General features: G+C 41.6%; 1 protein-coding gene across 3 annotated transcripts in view; it reads left to right on the top strand.

Moving 5' to 3' along the window:
- The window catches only part of MYO5A (myosin VA), a 188358-nt gene that overhangs the window by 173171 nt on the left and 1947 nt on the right, over positions 1–13240 (top strand). For all 3 annotated transcript variants that reach the window (XM_090029364.1, XM_090029362.1, XM_090029363.1), the window contains 8 exons: positions 337–430; positions 3907–4053; positions 4444–4598; positions 6113–6202; positions 7203–7353; positions 10426–10708; positions 11469–11643; positions 12807–12887. In XM_090029364.1, the coding sequence (XP_089885490.1) occupies positions 337–430; positions 3907–4053; positions 4444–4598; positions 6113–6202; positions 7203–7353; positions 10426–10708; positions 11469–11643; positions 12807–12887 (1176 nt within the window). The remainder of the gene's footprint in view (positions 1–336; positions 431–3906; positions 4054–4443; positions 4599–6112; positions 6203–7202; positions 7354–10425; positions 10709–11468; positions 11644–12806; positions 12888–13240) is intronic.

The following is a 13240-nucleotide window of genomic DNA, read 5'->3' as shown; positions in this document are numbered from 1 at the left end:
GAAAGAAAAAGAAAAGAAAGCATCAAGTAGATGCGTTTGCAATAAAACGTCTTCTCACCATAAGCACTGACATAGTTACCTGAGCATGTGCAAAACAGATTCGCATAAGAGCAGTTGCCTTCATCATGTTGCAAGCAACTTGACAATACTTTCAATATTGTTTGGCTTGAATTATAGGCATTGTACCAGCTTGCAATTTCCAGCCAGATGGTGGCACCACCTTTCAGCTTTTCTCACAGTCCTTTTTGTATTGCTCACAGTGCTGGTTTTGTGTCTGCTTCACATGGTATGAAAGTCTTCCAGTACCTGAATATTATCTCTTCTTTTGATTTCCAGGATTTAATGGAGCAACTTGAAAAGCAGGACAAGACTGTTCGCAAACTGAAAAAGCAGTTGAAAGTCTTTGCCAAAAAGATTGGTGAACTTGAAGGTATTTGTTATTTTGTTTGTGTGAGAGGGAAAAGATGTTATTTTACTTCCTGCTGAACTTAAGCTGTCCTGGCACCAACCCGAGCTATCCTGGCACTGTATATGTTTGGTGCCCATCCTTTGTGTGCACTGCATTAAGTAGCAACTAAGTAAATAAGGAAACTGAAACATAGTGGGAATTGTCTGCAGAGTAGGAGCACTATGTGATTCTTTTTAATACCATCTTCTAAAGCAGAGCTGTCCAACTGGCAGCCTGTGAGCCTCATGTGGCCTCTAAAGGGTTAGCGCACAGCCCATGGACTCCTGCCCCCACTGCACCCCTCCCCAACTCCTCTGCCATTGCTCCTGCTCCAGAAACCAAGCTCTTCAGGCTCACCCTTCCACTGCTGGCATACTTCCTACCTCTGTTCAGGGGACTGGGGCAGTGCAGTAGGGGAGGTCTAGGGTGCTTGAACATAGCCATGAGGTCTAGGGTGGTGCACATAGCCATGAGGCATGGGAGGTACTCTGCGCATGCAGCAGCGTGGAGCCAAGCTGTCTGCATGGCTGAGGCAGGTGGAGTGGAGTGGGGATTGCCCATGTGATGAGCAGCCTCCAGGTCTGCAGTCCACACCTTACACAGCCCCCCAGGAATGCAGCCCATGCAGCACATTGCTCCTAACTTCCTGAAAGTTGGACAGCTGTATTCTTAAAGCCGTGGTTAATTTTGATAGTTAAGAATGAAGGGGATGGGTGGTCAGCTGAAGGACAGAGCAAACTAAGCAGTACATGTGTCCTGTCTTTTTCCCCAAGTATAATATCTGCATCTTCATCAAGAATAAAATAATTATAACAGAGCTTGGCAGATATAAATGTCTGACCTTTTAATTTAAACATGGACTTCTATAGTCCTAGCATTGATCCCCTCTCCTTGAGGTTTTGTTTTAATGTTGACAGTCATACTTGAATGTGAATTTGGAGCAGTATAAACAAAAGTATATTTTATGGAAGTTAAAGTGAGTCCCAATTTTAAGATCCCAAGGCTGTTGAGACTGTGTGAATTTTAAGCATTTTAATTGCTTTTTAATTGCTAAAAGTGATTAATAAAAGTACAAGTGGAAGGATGTTTTTAAATTATATCTTGATACTAATCCTTCAGAAATTTTTTATGCATCTCTTCATTTAAACACGCTAACCAGTTTATTTGATAAGGCACTAAGATTCAAATTAATGACCTTTATAGACTCTTGTGCTTTCAGTATTGAAAAGTACTGCATTTAATACATTCAACAGTGAATAATAATCATATTTTAAGTAATGGCATCTCTTTGACATTCAGGCTGAAGTCTGGGGCTCTGTCTCCCTGCAAGGAAAGATCTTTAGGTTCACTTATCAGATTCATAATGTTCTTAAGTGCTTACCTTGTCTTGAGATGCATTGAATTGATGGAAGTGTGGGTATGGAGTGGAAAATCTGCTGTTTTTTATTGAAATAAGATTAACGATAACAGAAACAGACATAACAGTAAGATGTAGTAATCTTCTGCCACTGCACAATTTCTGTTTTCATTAAAACTATGCAAGCTAATCAGTGTCTAGGACAGTGACTCCCAGCCTTTCTTTGCTGCGACCCTAAATCTGACCCCCGCCCCCAGCACCACCAGCAGAACTCGGGCCAGGCCAGGATCACAAGGGTAGTGGCAGTGAGAGAGCCTCACAGGCGGGAGGGGCGGAGCAAGGAGCAGACCCCCTGCTGTGACCCTAATTTGGGTTATAGTTTCATAGTTTCTAGGGTCAGAAGGGACCTGAGTAGATCATCTAGTCTGACCCCCTGCCGTGGCAGGAAATAATACTGGGGTCAAACGACCCCAGCAAGATGTTCATCTAACCTCCTCTTAAAAACCCCCAGGGTAGGAGCCAGCACCACTTCTCTTGGAAGTTGGTTCTAGATCCTAGCCAACCTGACCGTGAAATAGCGCTTCCTGATATCTAGCCTAAACCTGCCCTCTGCCAGCTTGTGACCGTTATTCCTGGTCACTCCTGGCAGTGCTCGGGGGAATAGTGACTCCCCCAATGCCTGCTCATCCCCCCTGACTAGTTTGTAACAGGCCACTAGATCCCCCCTCAGCCTTCTCTTGTGGAGGCTGAACAGGTTCAGGTCCCATAGTCTCTCCTCATAGGGCCTGCCCTGCTGTCCCTTGATCATGCGAGTGACCCTCCTCTGGACCCTCTCAATGCTGTCCACATCCCTCTTGAAGTGCGGCACCCAGAACTGGATGCAGTACTCCAGCTGTGGCCTGACCAGTGCCGCATAGAGCGGGAGGATCACCTCTTTGGACCTGCTTGAGATGCATCTGTGGATGCCTGGCAAGGTACGGTTGGCCTTCCTGACTGCCTCCCCACACTGCCGGCCCATGTCCATCTTGGAGTCAATGATGACTCCGAGATCCTTTTCCGCCTCCGTGCTGACAAGAGGGGAGTTCCCCAACCTGTACGTATGGTGCCGGTTGTTCCTCCCCAATGTTGGGAGCCGCTGGTCTAAGTTATGCCTCCAGTCAAAAGAGTGCTACAGTCCCAATTTGTTGGCTTCTACAGACAGCTTCCTTCAAGCAGGGATGGCAACCTGCTGCTGCCCACATGTAGTAATCTTCTGCCTACTGTATGCTATTACAGTATTCCTAGTAATGACACCCACCCACTATTCCTTCCTCAAATAAGGATTCTCCCGTTTATATTCTTTTATTAACTCTCCCATACCCTTTTAAATAGTCCTTCTTAACCTTGTCAAGATGAGGCAAATAAAAAGCATAGCCATAATGTTTCTGTACTGGGTAACTAAATCCTACTCATTCCTGGATGAGATTGCCTACAAGAAAAACCAAATATGGGGTCAGTCCCTGCAGATTAAATAGCTTAGCCTATGAAAATGTTTCTGAAAATATTGTTCTTGTCTGTGCCACACGGAGAAACTAATTTATGTAAGTGTTAGATATGAAACAGTTTGTAGCACCATTTCACTTACTGGAAGAAAGACAAATGTTAAAGAATGTTAGTATGTTGTGGTGTGAGTAACAGCAAATCCTCCAATATAAGCAAGTATGTGATTGAAGCTGCTTTTGCCTCTTGCACTTCTGTGGAGGAGAATTCAGCAAATCAATGCTAATTCATTGTTCTGGATTTCTATCAATAGTGTAAAAGGACTGTTTCCCATCATTGCACTGGGATCACTGGCAGGAAGGTTGAGATATATAATAATAAGTATTGACCGAGTACTTCCACTTTTCAGCAAAGGAAGAAAGTATTCCTAAGTTGTTTTTATCAGGGAATAAGCATCTTTGCTCAATGGGACTTGCTTCAGTAGGTGTTACAGTAAGCCAAATAAGAACACTCCTTGATTATACAACATTGATGGTCTTGATTAAGGACACAGGAATTTCTGACATGTAAAGGTTGCACTAAAAAATATTTCTCAGTTGCCTCTTTTTTTCCCCTCATACAGTGGGCCAGATGGAGAATATTTCACCTGGACAAATCATTGATGAACCTATTCGTCCAGTTAATATTCCACGGAAAGAAAAGGACTTCCAGGGAATGTTAGAATATAAGAAGGAGGATGAACCAAAACTGATCAAGAATCTTATTTTAGGTAAGTATCTTCCCCATTTGCAAAAGACACTATATAGGGACATATGATTTACCTGGTAACTGATTGATTTATTGTTGATTTTTCAATTTGGACGGTGTCTAGGTTACTTAATGTTTTAGAGGAAAATGAAATATCTTAATGAAGTAATCCAATTGTGTAATTCTTTATTGTAACATTATTTCACTTCTTGGTTAGATATTGACAGTATCTTTTTTAAAACATAGTTTTAACAGGCCATTTTTTCGTGATTCAATACCTTTGTCAAAAATTTTTTTTTACTGAGTTTTTATTACCTTCATCTATGCTGATTAACTGGAGAGTTATATTTGCCAAACATGATACTGTCCAAGGAGTTTAAACTTAATAAAAAACTGTTTGTTTTATCCCAAGATCTGAAACCACGGGGTGTGGCAGTCAATCTGATCCCGGGACTACCAGCCTATATCTTGTTCATGTGTGTCCGGCATGCTGACTATCTTAATGATGATCAAAAAGTGAGGTCACTGCTAACTTCTACTATTAATGGCATCAAAAAAATATTGAAGGTTAGTTTCATTTGTTCTGTAGAAATTGTTACTTGAAATCTGCTTTTACTTTTTGTCTTCTTTTAAGAAAAAACAAAAAACTCACTGATTTGGCTCTGGATTTCTAATCAGTAAGACCTTCTCACAGATAATTGCATGTCTCAAAAATGCAACATTATCTATCTGCAGATTATAGCTATAAACAGAATTTGTTTCACAATATACTGTCATCAATTCAGTAAAATATATTTTAGAATAACCTTAGTTTGATCCTCAAGACCCTATATACCAGCCTCTGTACAAGTGTAACTTCATGCACATAGTGACTTGTACGTCTGGTTGTTTTTCATAAATCCCTCCCAGTCCTCCAGAACACTAACCAAAGCATTTTACTTGCTGTGTTGGTTGGGAGATTCACTGATCTGTATCTGTTTGCAGCTCATGTTAATGGCAATAAATAACTGCTGAAGTCTATGATGCCATAAGCTTACTAGAAAGATTTAGGCTAGTGATGGCATGTATCCAACATTAACACATTTAAAGATTTTCCTCAAGGTCAGTGGTTCTCAATCTTTTTGGAATCAAGGCACCCCCCTAAATTTTGTGAATAAGTGACACCCAATTTCAAAAATGAATTTATACATTACAGTGCTTACCTCCTAGTAGTGGGGATGGGGATTGATCAGACGGGCAAACCTGAAGTTGCACTTACCTGCTTAGTTTATCTGCTCATCTCCTAACGGTGCCCTGGCACCCTGGTTGAGAATCACTGCTCTTGGTAGTTTCTCCATGCATCGTGGAGATTTTCAGTTGCTCTACAAAAGCTACCATGAATGTGTAAGATATTTAAGTAATCTATACCTTTGGAAAAGGCTTAGTAAACATCAGTTGTACAGATTTTAAGGCAACATATGTGGGAAAACAAAATGTATATCAGTTATGGCATATGGTATGGAAGGTTGTGAATTTAATTTTTCTGGAGATATGTTCTAGATTTCAGAAAGGATACTTAACTTTTTAATGGTTGTTTTCTCTGGCTAAGGTGACACCTATGAGGTTTACCAAAACTGCTGTAAAGTGGTAGAGAAAAGCCTTAAAATTCTGCATTGTTTTCCATTATTTCTGCTGCCTGTATTTGGTTGTACTAACCCTGGTAATGCTGTCACATGACAAAAGATGTTTTCATACAATAAAGTGCATAATAAAAACAGTCACTTTGATTGCAGCTTAGTTCATGCTGTGGGAGAAAAATGTCTAAGAATATAAACAGATAAAACGGGGAGGGGAAATAATATTTGGAGCTCTACGAGTGTAACAAACAATGGAGGTCTATTTTAATTAAATGGCTTCTTTAAAAAAGATCTTTCAAATAATGTTGCTGAAAAATTAAAACTAGCCTTGTCATTGCTGTACTGATACAGCTAGCAGGACAAAATAGATCTATGATATTTATTTTTATTTCTGTTCTTGGTACAATTTTCTTTTTTAACTTGGCCTATCAATCTGAATTCAAATGTGTTTGTTTTTGCCCTCAGAAAAGGGGGGATGACTTTGAAACAGTTTCCTTCTGGCTGTCTAACACCTGCCGATTTTTGCACTGTTTGAAGCAGTATAGTGGAGAAGAGGCAAGTAACTCCTTTTAAAAATATATATTACTATATGCTGCACTTTAAATCTTTCCCTTTAATTCACTCTTTTGTTAAAATGGGTGCAGCTCTTATAAGGGCACTAAATTTTCAGCTCCAATAACCTGGATTCTGATGCGTCTTGGCTTGATAACTGTTGAAAGTATGAAGTGAGGTCACAAAGCTATTGCATTGTTTGATTGTTCAAAGCTGATCAAGAGAGGCACAGGGTAGCATAGTACAGGGATTTATAGACCAGAATGGGATTGTACAGTGTCCACAGGACAGTTATCAATCCTTTATACTTTTCCCCATCACAAACACAGCTCCAGTATGTGTTCTCATTAGATCTCAAAGCTGGCACATCTAGGCTAACTTCCAGATTTTTTTGACAGTAATGATAACAAGTCAGTAGGTGGTGCTACCGATCTACATCATGATCTAGCATCACAACGAAGGGCACTGGGTTGCTGCAGGTCTCCATTTTCAGATTACACAAAATAAAGATTCTCACTACAATTTTTGAAGTTTAAAAAGTTGTGGCATTCCCTGTAAAGGGATATATAACCCTTAATTCTGCTGTGATTGACAGATTTCAAATATGTTAACCAAGTTCTGCCTATCTTATTACATCCTACAAATTTATCTGGGCATTATAGGAGGGATTCTGGCCAGAATGGGCCACCTTAATTCTCTGAGTTTGAGTGGGAGAAATACCTCACCTGCCAAAAAGCGGGCAGAGCCAGATCCTCCATAAGATTCTTGAAGTTTCAGGGCAGAAGACAGACATCATGCAAGAGACACCCAAAATCCATGTCCCAGTGCTAAGTGTGAGGGGAAAAAACAACTTTCAGATTAAGTGTGTTAAGGGATCTTAGGGAAGCTGTAAGTATCTTTTTCAAAAAAGTATTATTTGCCCATAGTGTGATTAAAATATAAATACTACTTTTATATAAAATATAATATAAATGCATTTGCTCCCGTTGTATTGTGAATTCAGGGGTTTATGAAGAATAATACACCTCGTCAGAATGAACACTGCCTCACCAATTTTGACCTGGCTGAATACAGACAAGTGCTGAGTGACTTGGCAATTCAGATCTACCAGCAGCTTGTCAGAGTGTTGGAAAATATTCTGCAACCAATGATTGGTAAGACAATTCCTCTAAATTTGCAACTGGGATAATCAAGCGACGTTTTTGGCTTTTTTAGCAATGAGAACGGTACTGTATGAAATTTTACGTGGTACAATTTTATATTAAAGAGCCCTTCAGTACTGTTTGTAGGTGACAAGCACTGCAGAGAAGAAGAAATCAGGTAAGAGGAAAAGCATAACTATCCTATTTCCTTTGACGGTGACAGAATAGGTGGATGTACCTCATAAACAGGGATTCAGGTATTCCATTTCCCATGGAAAAAACTGGATTTCCCCTTTTAACCAAGAAAAGCATGGATTTTTCATTTTAATGGAGAAACATGCAGATTTTCCACTTATGCAACAAACTCTCTGCAGGCTGGCAGAGTTCCAGCCTGCAAGGAGCTGGAAGGAGCAGGAGGAGGGCAGTCGGGCTGGGGGCACTGTGTGTGTGCATGCTCACACGTGCACATGGCCACCAGGCAGCCCGGAGAGCAGCTCCCACAGGTAAGTCTGGTAAGAGGGGGGAGGGGGATTGAGACCCCCATAGAGAGGAAGCGAAGGACAGATGGAGGGAGGGAGGGAGTTGGGCAGGGCTGGGACTGCTGCCCAGCTGGGCAGTGCTTGGGGCCAGAATTCATGGCTGTAGGATCCCAGTAGGGAGCGGGATGGGGCCATGGGCAGCTTGTCTGGAGTGGGGGAGAGGGGGGAGGCTGGCTTCCTGCTCCTGTATGCACTTCCAGGGGGGCACGTGCCCCCCAGATCTGTGCACAGGGCAGGGGTGGATACAGATTGGCTGCTGTGGGCTTAGGCTTCCCACCCTACTACCTTTCCCTGGGGCCTCTGCAGCCTAGCTGGTGGGATCCAGCATGGCAGGGCCAGGTGGAGGAGCTCCTTGCCACTGCAAGCCCCGTGCCATCATGGGGAGGCGTCCCCAGCCCGCGTGGCAGCTGCTAGGGCAGCAGCATGGAGTTGTGTCCCTTGCTGCTGCCAGGCGGGCAGGGGCGCTTTGGCATGGCAGCATAGGGCTCCCACTGGTGGAGCCCTGCTCTGCCCTGCCACTCTGGATCCCACCCACTGGGCTGCAGAGGCCCCAGGAGGAGGGCCACAGGGCAGGGAGCCCTGAGCCTGCAGCAGGCAGGCCCCTGCACCCTCATGAGCTCCACTCTGGCCATGCCACCCACAAGGCTCTGTGCTCCACTCCCCTGCAGCAGCTGCTGACTCCCACAGGAAGCAACCAGGGCTCGAGAGATGCTGCAGGGCGCTGCAGACATGGGTCCCTGGCCTCATAGTCCTGGCAGCTGGGGGCCTCCACCAGCAGGGCTGGAGGGAGGGCGGCGGGGTCAGGATGCTTTGGGTGGGGAGTGAGGGGCACCAGCAGGGCTGGGGAGGCTGTGGTTGGGAAATGAGAGGCACAAACAGGGCTGGGGAGTGAGGGGCCTGGACCTGCGTCCTGGTGAGTCAAGGGGGAGCTCTGATTTTTCTATGATAAAAAACCCAAAATCAAATGCCAAAATTTATAGGTACTTAGAATTTTTTTTTTTTACAGTGATTGAGGCACCGGTAGGCTTCCGGATGGCTGTAAAATTGTAAATATATCAATACAACATTGTGTTCAATTGGTATATCAATATAGCAATATCCCAGTGGGTGGGATCCAGAGTGGCAGGGCAGAGTGGAACTAGGTGGGGAAGCTTGTGCCATTGAGAGCCCTGCGCTGCCATGTCGAAACACCCCCTGCCCACTCGGCATCAGCAAGGGGCACAACTCCATGATGCTACCCTGGCAGCTGCCAGGCGGGTGGGGGAGGCTTCCCCATGATGGCACGGGACTTGCAGTGGTAAGGAGCTCCTCCACCTGACCCACTTTTTTTATATATATATGTGAAATACTTATAATGACATTGAGGGTATGTCTGCATTGATGATTAGGGTTGCACTAAAGCCTGTACCTGCCAAAAACCTATACTGCAAACCCCTTAGATCAACTCCTAGTACAGGGGCGGGCAGTTATTTTGGGCAGAGGGCCGCTTACTGAGTTTTGGCAAGCCATCAAGGGCCACATGACAGGCAGCCCAGGGCAGATAAACATTAATTTTCTAAATTTTTTTAGGGGCCCCGCGGGCCAGATTGAATTTTGCCCACCCCTGTCTGAGGAGCAGTCCAGCTTTACTCTGGAAGTTTCACTTCCAAATATGAGATTGAGTCTGCTGTGCAACACCTCCTACCCTGTCCCTTTCTGATATGTTTGGAACTTAGCTGGCTGTGCAGAGAGGAGAGGAAGAAGAGAGAGGAGTCCAAAACAAGTCTGCCAACAAGACCCCACAATCTCTGTTTTTGAATTCTAGTCTGGACCCCACTCTCTCTTCCTCCTCTCTCTCCTGCTCTTGGGAAGAAGTGTGTCCAGAAGGAAAGACAAGCAATCTATGTATTGATCACTAGAATGGCTGTGCTTCACCAATGAGAAGCACAAAAATGGACTGCTATAGTGTAAATAATAAGTTATAGATAGGGAATGGCAGCTCACGTGTCACTGGATGGTTGATGGTGATTCAAGGCCAACCCTGATTGGCCTTGATGGTGATTCAAGATGATTGAACCAAGGCCTTGATGGTGATTCAAGGCCAGCCCTGAATGTAAGTGTATATATTCTTGATTTCACAGAGATTTTTAAATGAAAATTATTTACTGTGGACCTCGGAATAAAATCAATTAAATGTAAAGTATATTCCTTTTAAGACGCTATTGACATGTACATGACAATATATCATTTAGATTAGTTGGGCCCACGTAGCTGTTGCTTATTTGATTAAAAACTCAGGAAAACAGTGCTTTGGCGAGCCCCAATCAGGCCCTCTTTTTATTATAGAGGTAGTGACCCTTTTCTCATTGGAAGCTTAGATTCTGTTAAATAAATAAATAAATAAATAAATAGGGTCATTAACACAATGCTGGATCAATATGATATAATGTCCAGTAATAAACTCCATCTACTCACTGCACATATATTAACTAGTAGAATTGTTTTGTAACATGTCTACTTTTAGGCATTTTTCAACTTTAGTAATAATATCATAAATCAAATATAGTTTCAGGGATGCTGGAGCATGAAACTATTCAAGGGGTCTCAGGGGTGAAGCCAACAGGGCTGCGAAAGAGAACATCCAGCATTGCTGATGAAGGGACCTACACATTGGACTCTATCATTCGCCAGCTGAATACCTTCCACTCAGTGATGTGTCAGCATGGAATGGATCCAGAGTTGATCAAGCAGGTAGTCAAGCAGATGTTTTATATTGTTGGGGCTGTGACCCTGAATAACCTTCTCCTGCGCAAGGACATGTGTTCCTGGAGCAAAGGAATGCAGATACGGTAAGTCATTGAATTGCCATGAAGTCCTTGAATTCCACATAGTTGTTTAGTAACAGTTGTACTTTTAACATTTATTCCATCTCAAAGAAAAGCATGTTGGACTCTCCTACATTGGTTTTGAAGGTTTCCTGCTCTCAATATCTTGTTAATCAAGAATCATTATTTAATATAAGTACAATTCTTGGCTATGCAAGCAAGGCTTGCATAGGTGGGAAATGGGCAGAGAGCAACATTATTTCCCTTTCATCCTACAAGTAAGCATCAGCACACCAACTCAGATAGACCACAGATAGCTATTGCAAAGCTAGGGGGAATGGCAAATAAGATTCACTGTTCAAGCAGATTCCTTCAGGGTTTGTAGCTCAGAAGATGGACACTGTGGTCAGACCAACTGTTGTTCCCCCGGGTTATTTTTTTGTAGAATTTGATGTCTGTTGTTCAATTCTTTATTTGCATACTGTTTGCATAGTTGTTTTCTGATAACTGAGCATCCAAATCCCCTAAGTGCTTTAAAAATCTTGGCCTACATTTATAGAGGCAAAATCCTGCTCTTCTGTCCATGCACATTGATCCTTTTGATTAAGGAAAAATTTCCTGTCTTGGAAAAATTAATCATGAAAATAAAATTGAGGGAAATTAAGAGTTGCCCTGTATGAGAGAAGTGCATAACAGCAACAAAGAATATTCATTAGTGAAACAAAATATAAGCTCTTTGATTTGGTCAGACTTTACAAGTCTAAAAGGTTTTCACTTTTAACAGGTACAATGTGAGTCAACTTGAAGAATGGCTGCGTGACAAAAATTTGATGAATAGTGGGGCTAAAGAAACACTGGAGCCTCTCATCCAGGCTGCACAGTTGTTGCAGGTGAAAAAGAAAACAGATGAAGATGCAGAAGCTATCTGTTCAATGTGCAATGCTCTGACTACTGCACAGGTAATCCAACGCTCAAACATCTAGTCAGCTGCTACATTAGAATGTGCCCCAAAGCTGTGCATCTTGTAGGTCTACTTGTGCTCCCATCACATGTGGATTGAATATTTAGTCTCTTATTGTTGTAAATAGCATAATTAAGAAGGAGGAAAAGAGGGAATTGTCTCTCTCGAGGCTAGCATTTGTAATAAGTTCCACCTGGAGGAAAAAGCAGATCACAATGATTGTCCAATGTTCAGAATACGATGTGTGTGCATTCTCGCCTCTTAAAATAGTTACACGTGTACAATACCTAATTTTAAAAAAGTCATATCCCTAATGAAAATCTGTGCAAAACCCATGTTACTCAGGGTTTGATTCTGACAATATAGAGGCAGCAAGAAAGAGATGCAAATCCACTGTGTTACCACATGCCATTGAACTGCTGAACTCTGATCAGAAATGCAGAAATACTGCTGGTTTTGCATTATAGGGAAAAATTCTACTTTCAAAAATTCTAAGGAGAATCATGTGAAAAAAGTTACAGAGAATTGTGTTTGGGCTAAATACATTTATGTCCTATCATTTTAACTATTTTTGCTGAAGTCCCTTTTCTTGATTTTGGGACTTAGTCCTACATTTGGGACAGAAACTTGCTCACTTTGAAAGCACTGGCAGGTTTTTACCCTTTTTCACAGGAGCAGGGTGGAGTCCTAAGTCTTGGACCAAAATTCAGTAAAGGAAGTATCAAAACTATTAATTTTTAGTGGGCATAAAATAACATTTATTTACTTATTCTTTATTTATTGTATTATCTGGCAGTTTATGCAGTGTGCTGAGCACTTTTTCCATACAAACATGAAGAACAGTGGTTCCTGCTCAAGAAAGCGCACAGTCAAAGGAGGCAATCTGAGTCTTAAACTTTTTATGTCATAACATCTGTTTATTATAATTTTCCTTGTTTTTTTATTGTAAATTGCCCTAAGCCTTTTCTGGGGAGGACAGCATATAAATCTAATAAATAAGTAAGCTAAAATAAATAACCTAAAAGAATGTATAATAAATATATAAAATAAATTGCAATAATTGTAAACAACTCCTATTGAAAGGTAATTATTTTTAAATGTTGTTAGAAACAGGATGTGTAGTTCCATAGACTGAATCAAGAACTGTTACTTTTTTTGCAGATTGTAAAAGTTCTGAATTTGTATACTCCAGTTAATGAGTTTGAAGAAAGAGTCTTGGTATCATTTATACGTACGATACAGGTAAGACCATATTTTTTTTACCATAAATTGTTCAGATAGTTCTACAAGATTGTGAACCAAAATGGGTTATGCCATAAAGTTCAGTAATCTATTCTAAGTAAAGCAGGCTTATTAGTTGCATTTCTTTTTCTTCTAACCTAAAAGTTAAACCAGTTATGGGATTTTTTTAAGCAGTCACAATTTTGATTGCTATTTGCAGATTTAAATGAACTGAAATATTTTATTGCTGCTTCCATCACTTTTTCTATACTTTTTAAAATGAATTAATTATGCCTGATTTTCAAATTATTTCCTTTTGTTCTTGTGTAATTTTGCACGTGCACACTCCAGTAATTCCCACTTGTCAAGTATTA

Source organism: Crocodylus siamensis, chromosome 15 (assembly GCF_052110815.1).
Source record: "Crocodylus siamensis isolate JL-2025a chromosome 15, ASM5211081v1, whole genome shotgun sequence".
NCBI lineage: Eukaryota > Metazoa > Chordata > Crocodylia > Crocodylidae > Crocodylus > Crocodylus siamensis.
This window is presented reverse-complemented; position numbering and strand designations above follow the sequence as displayed.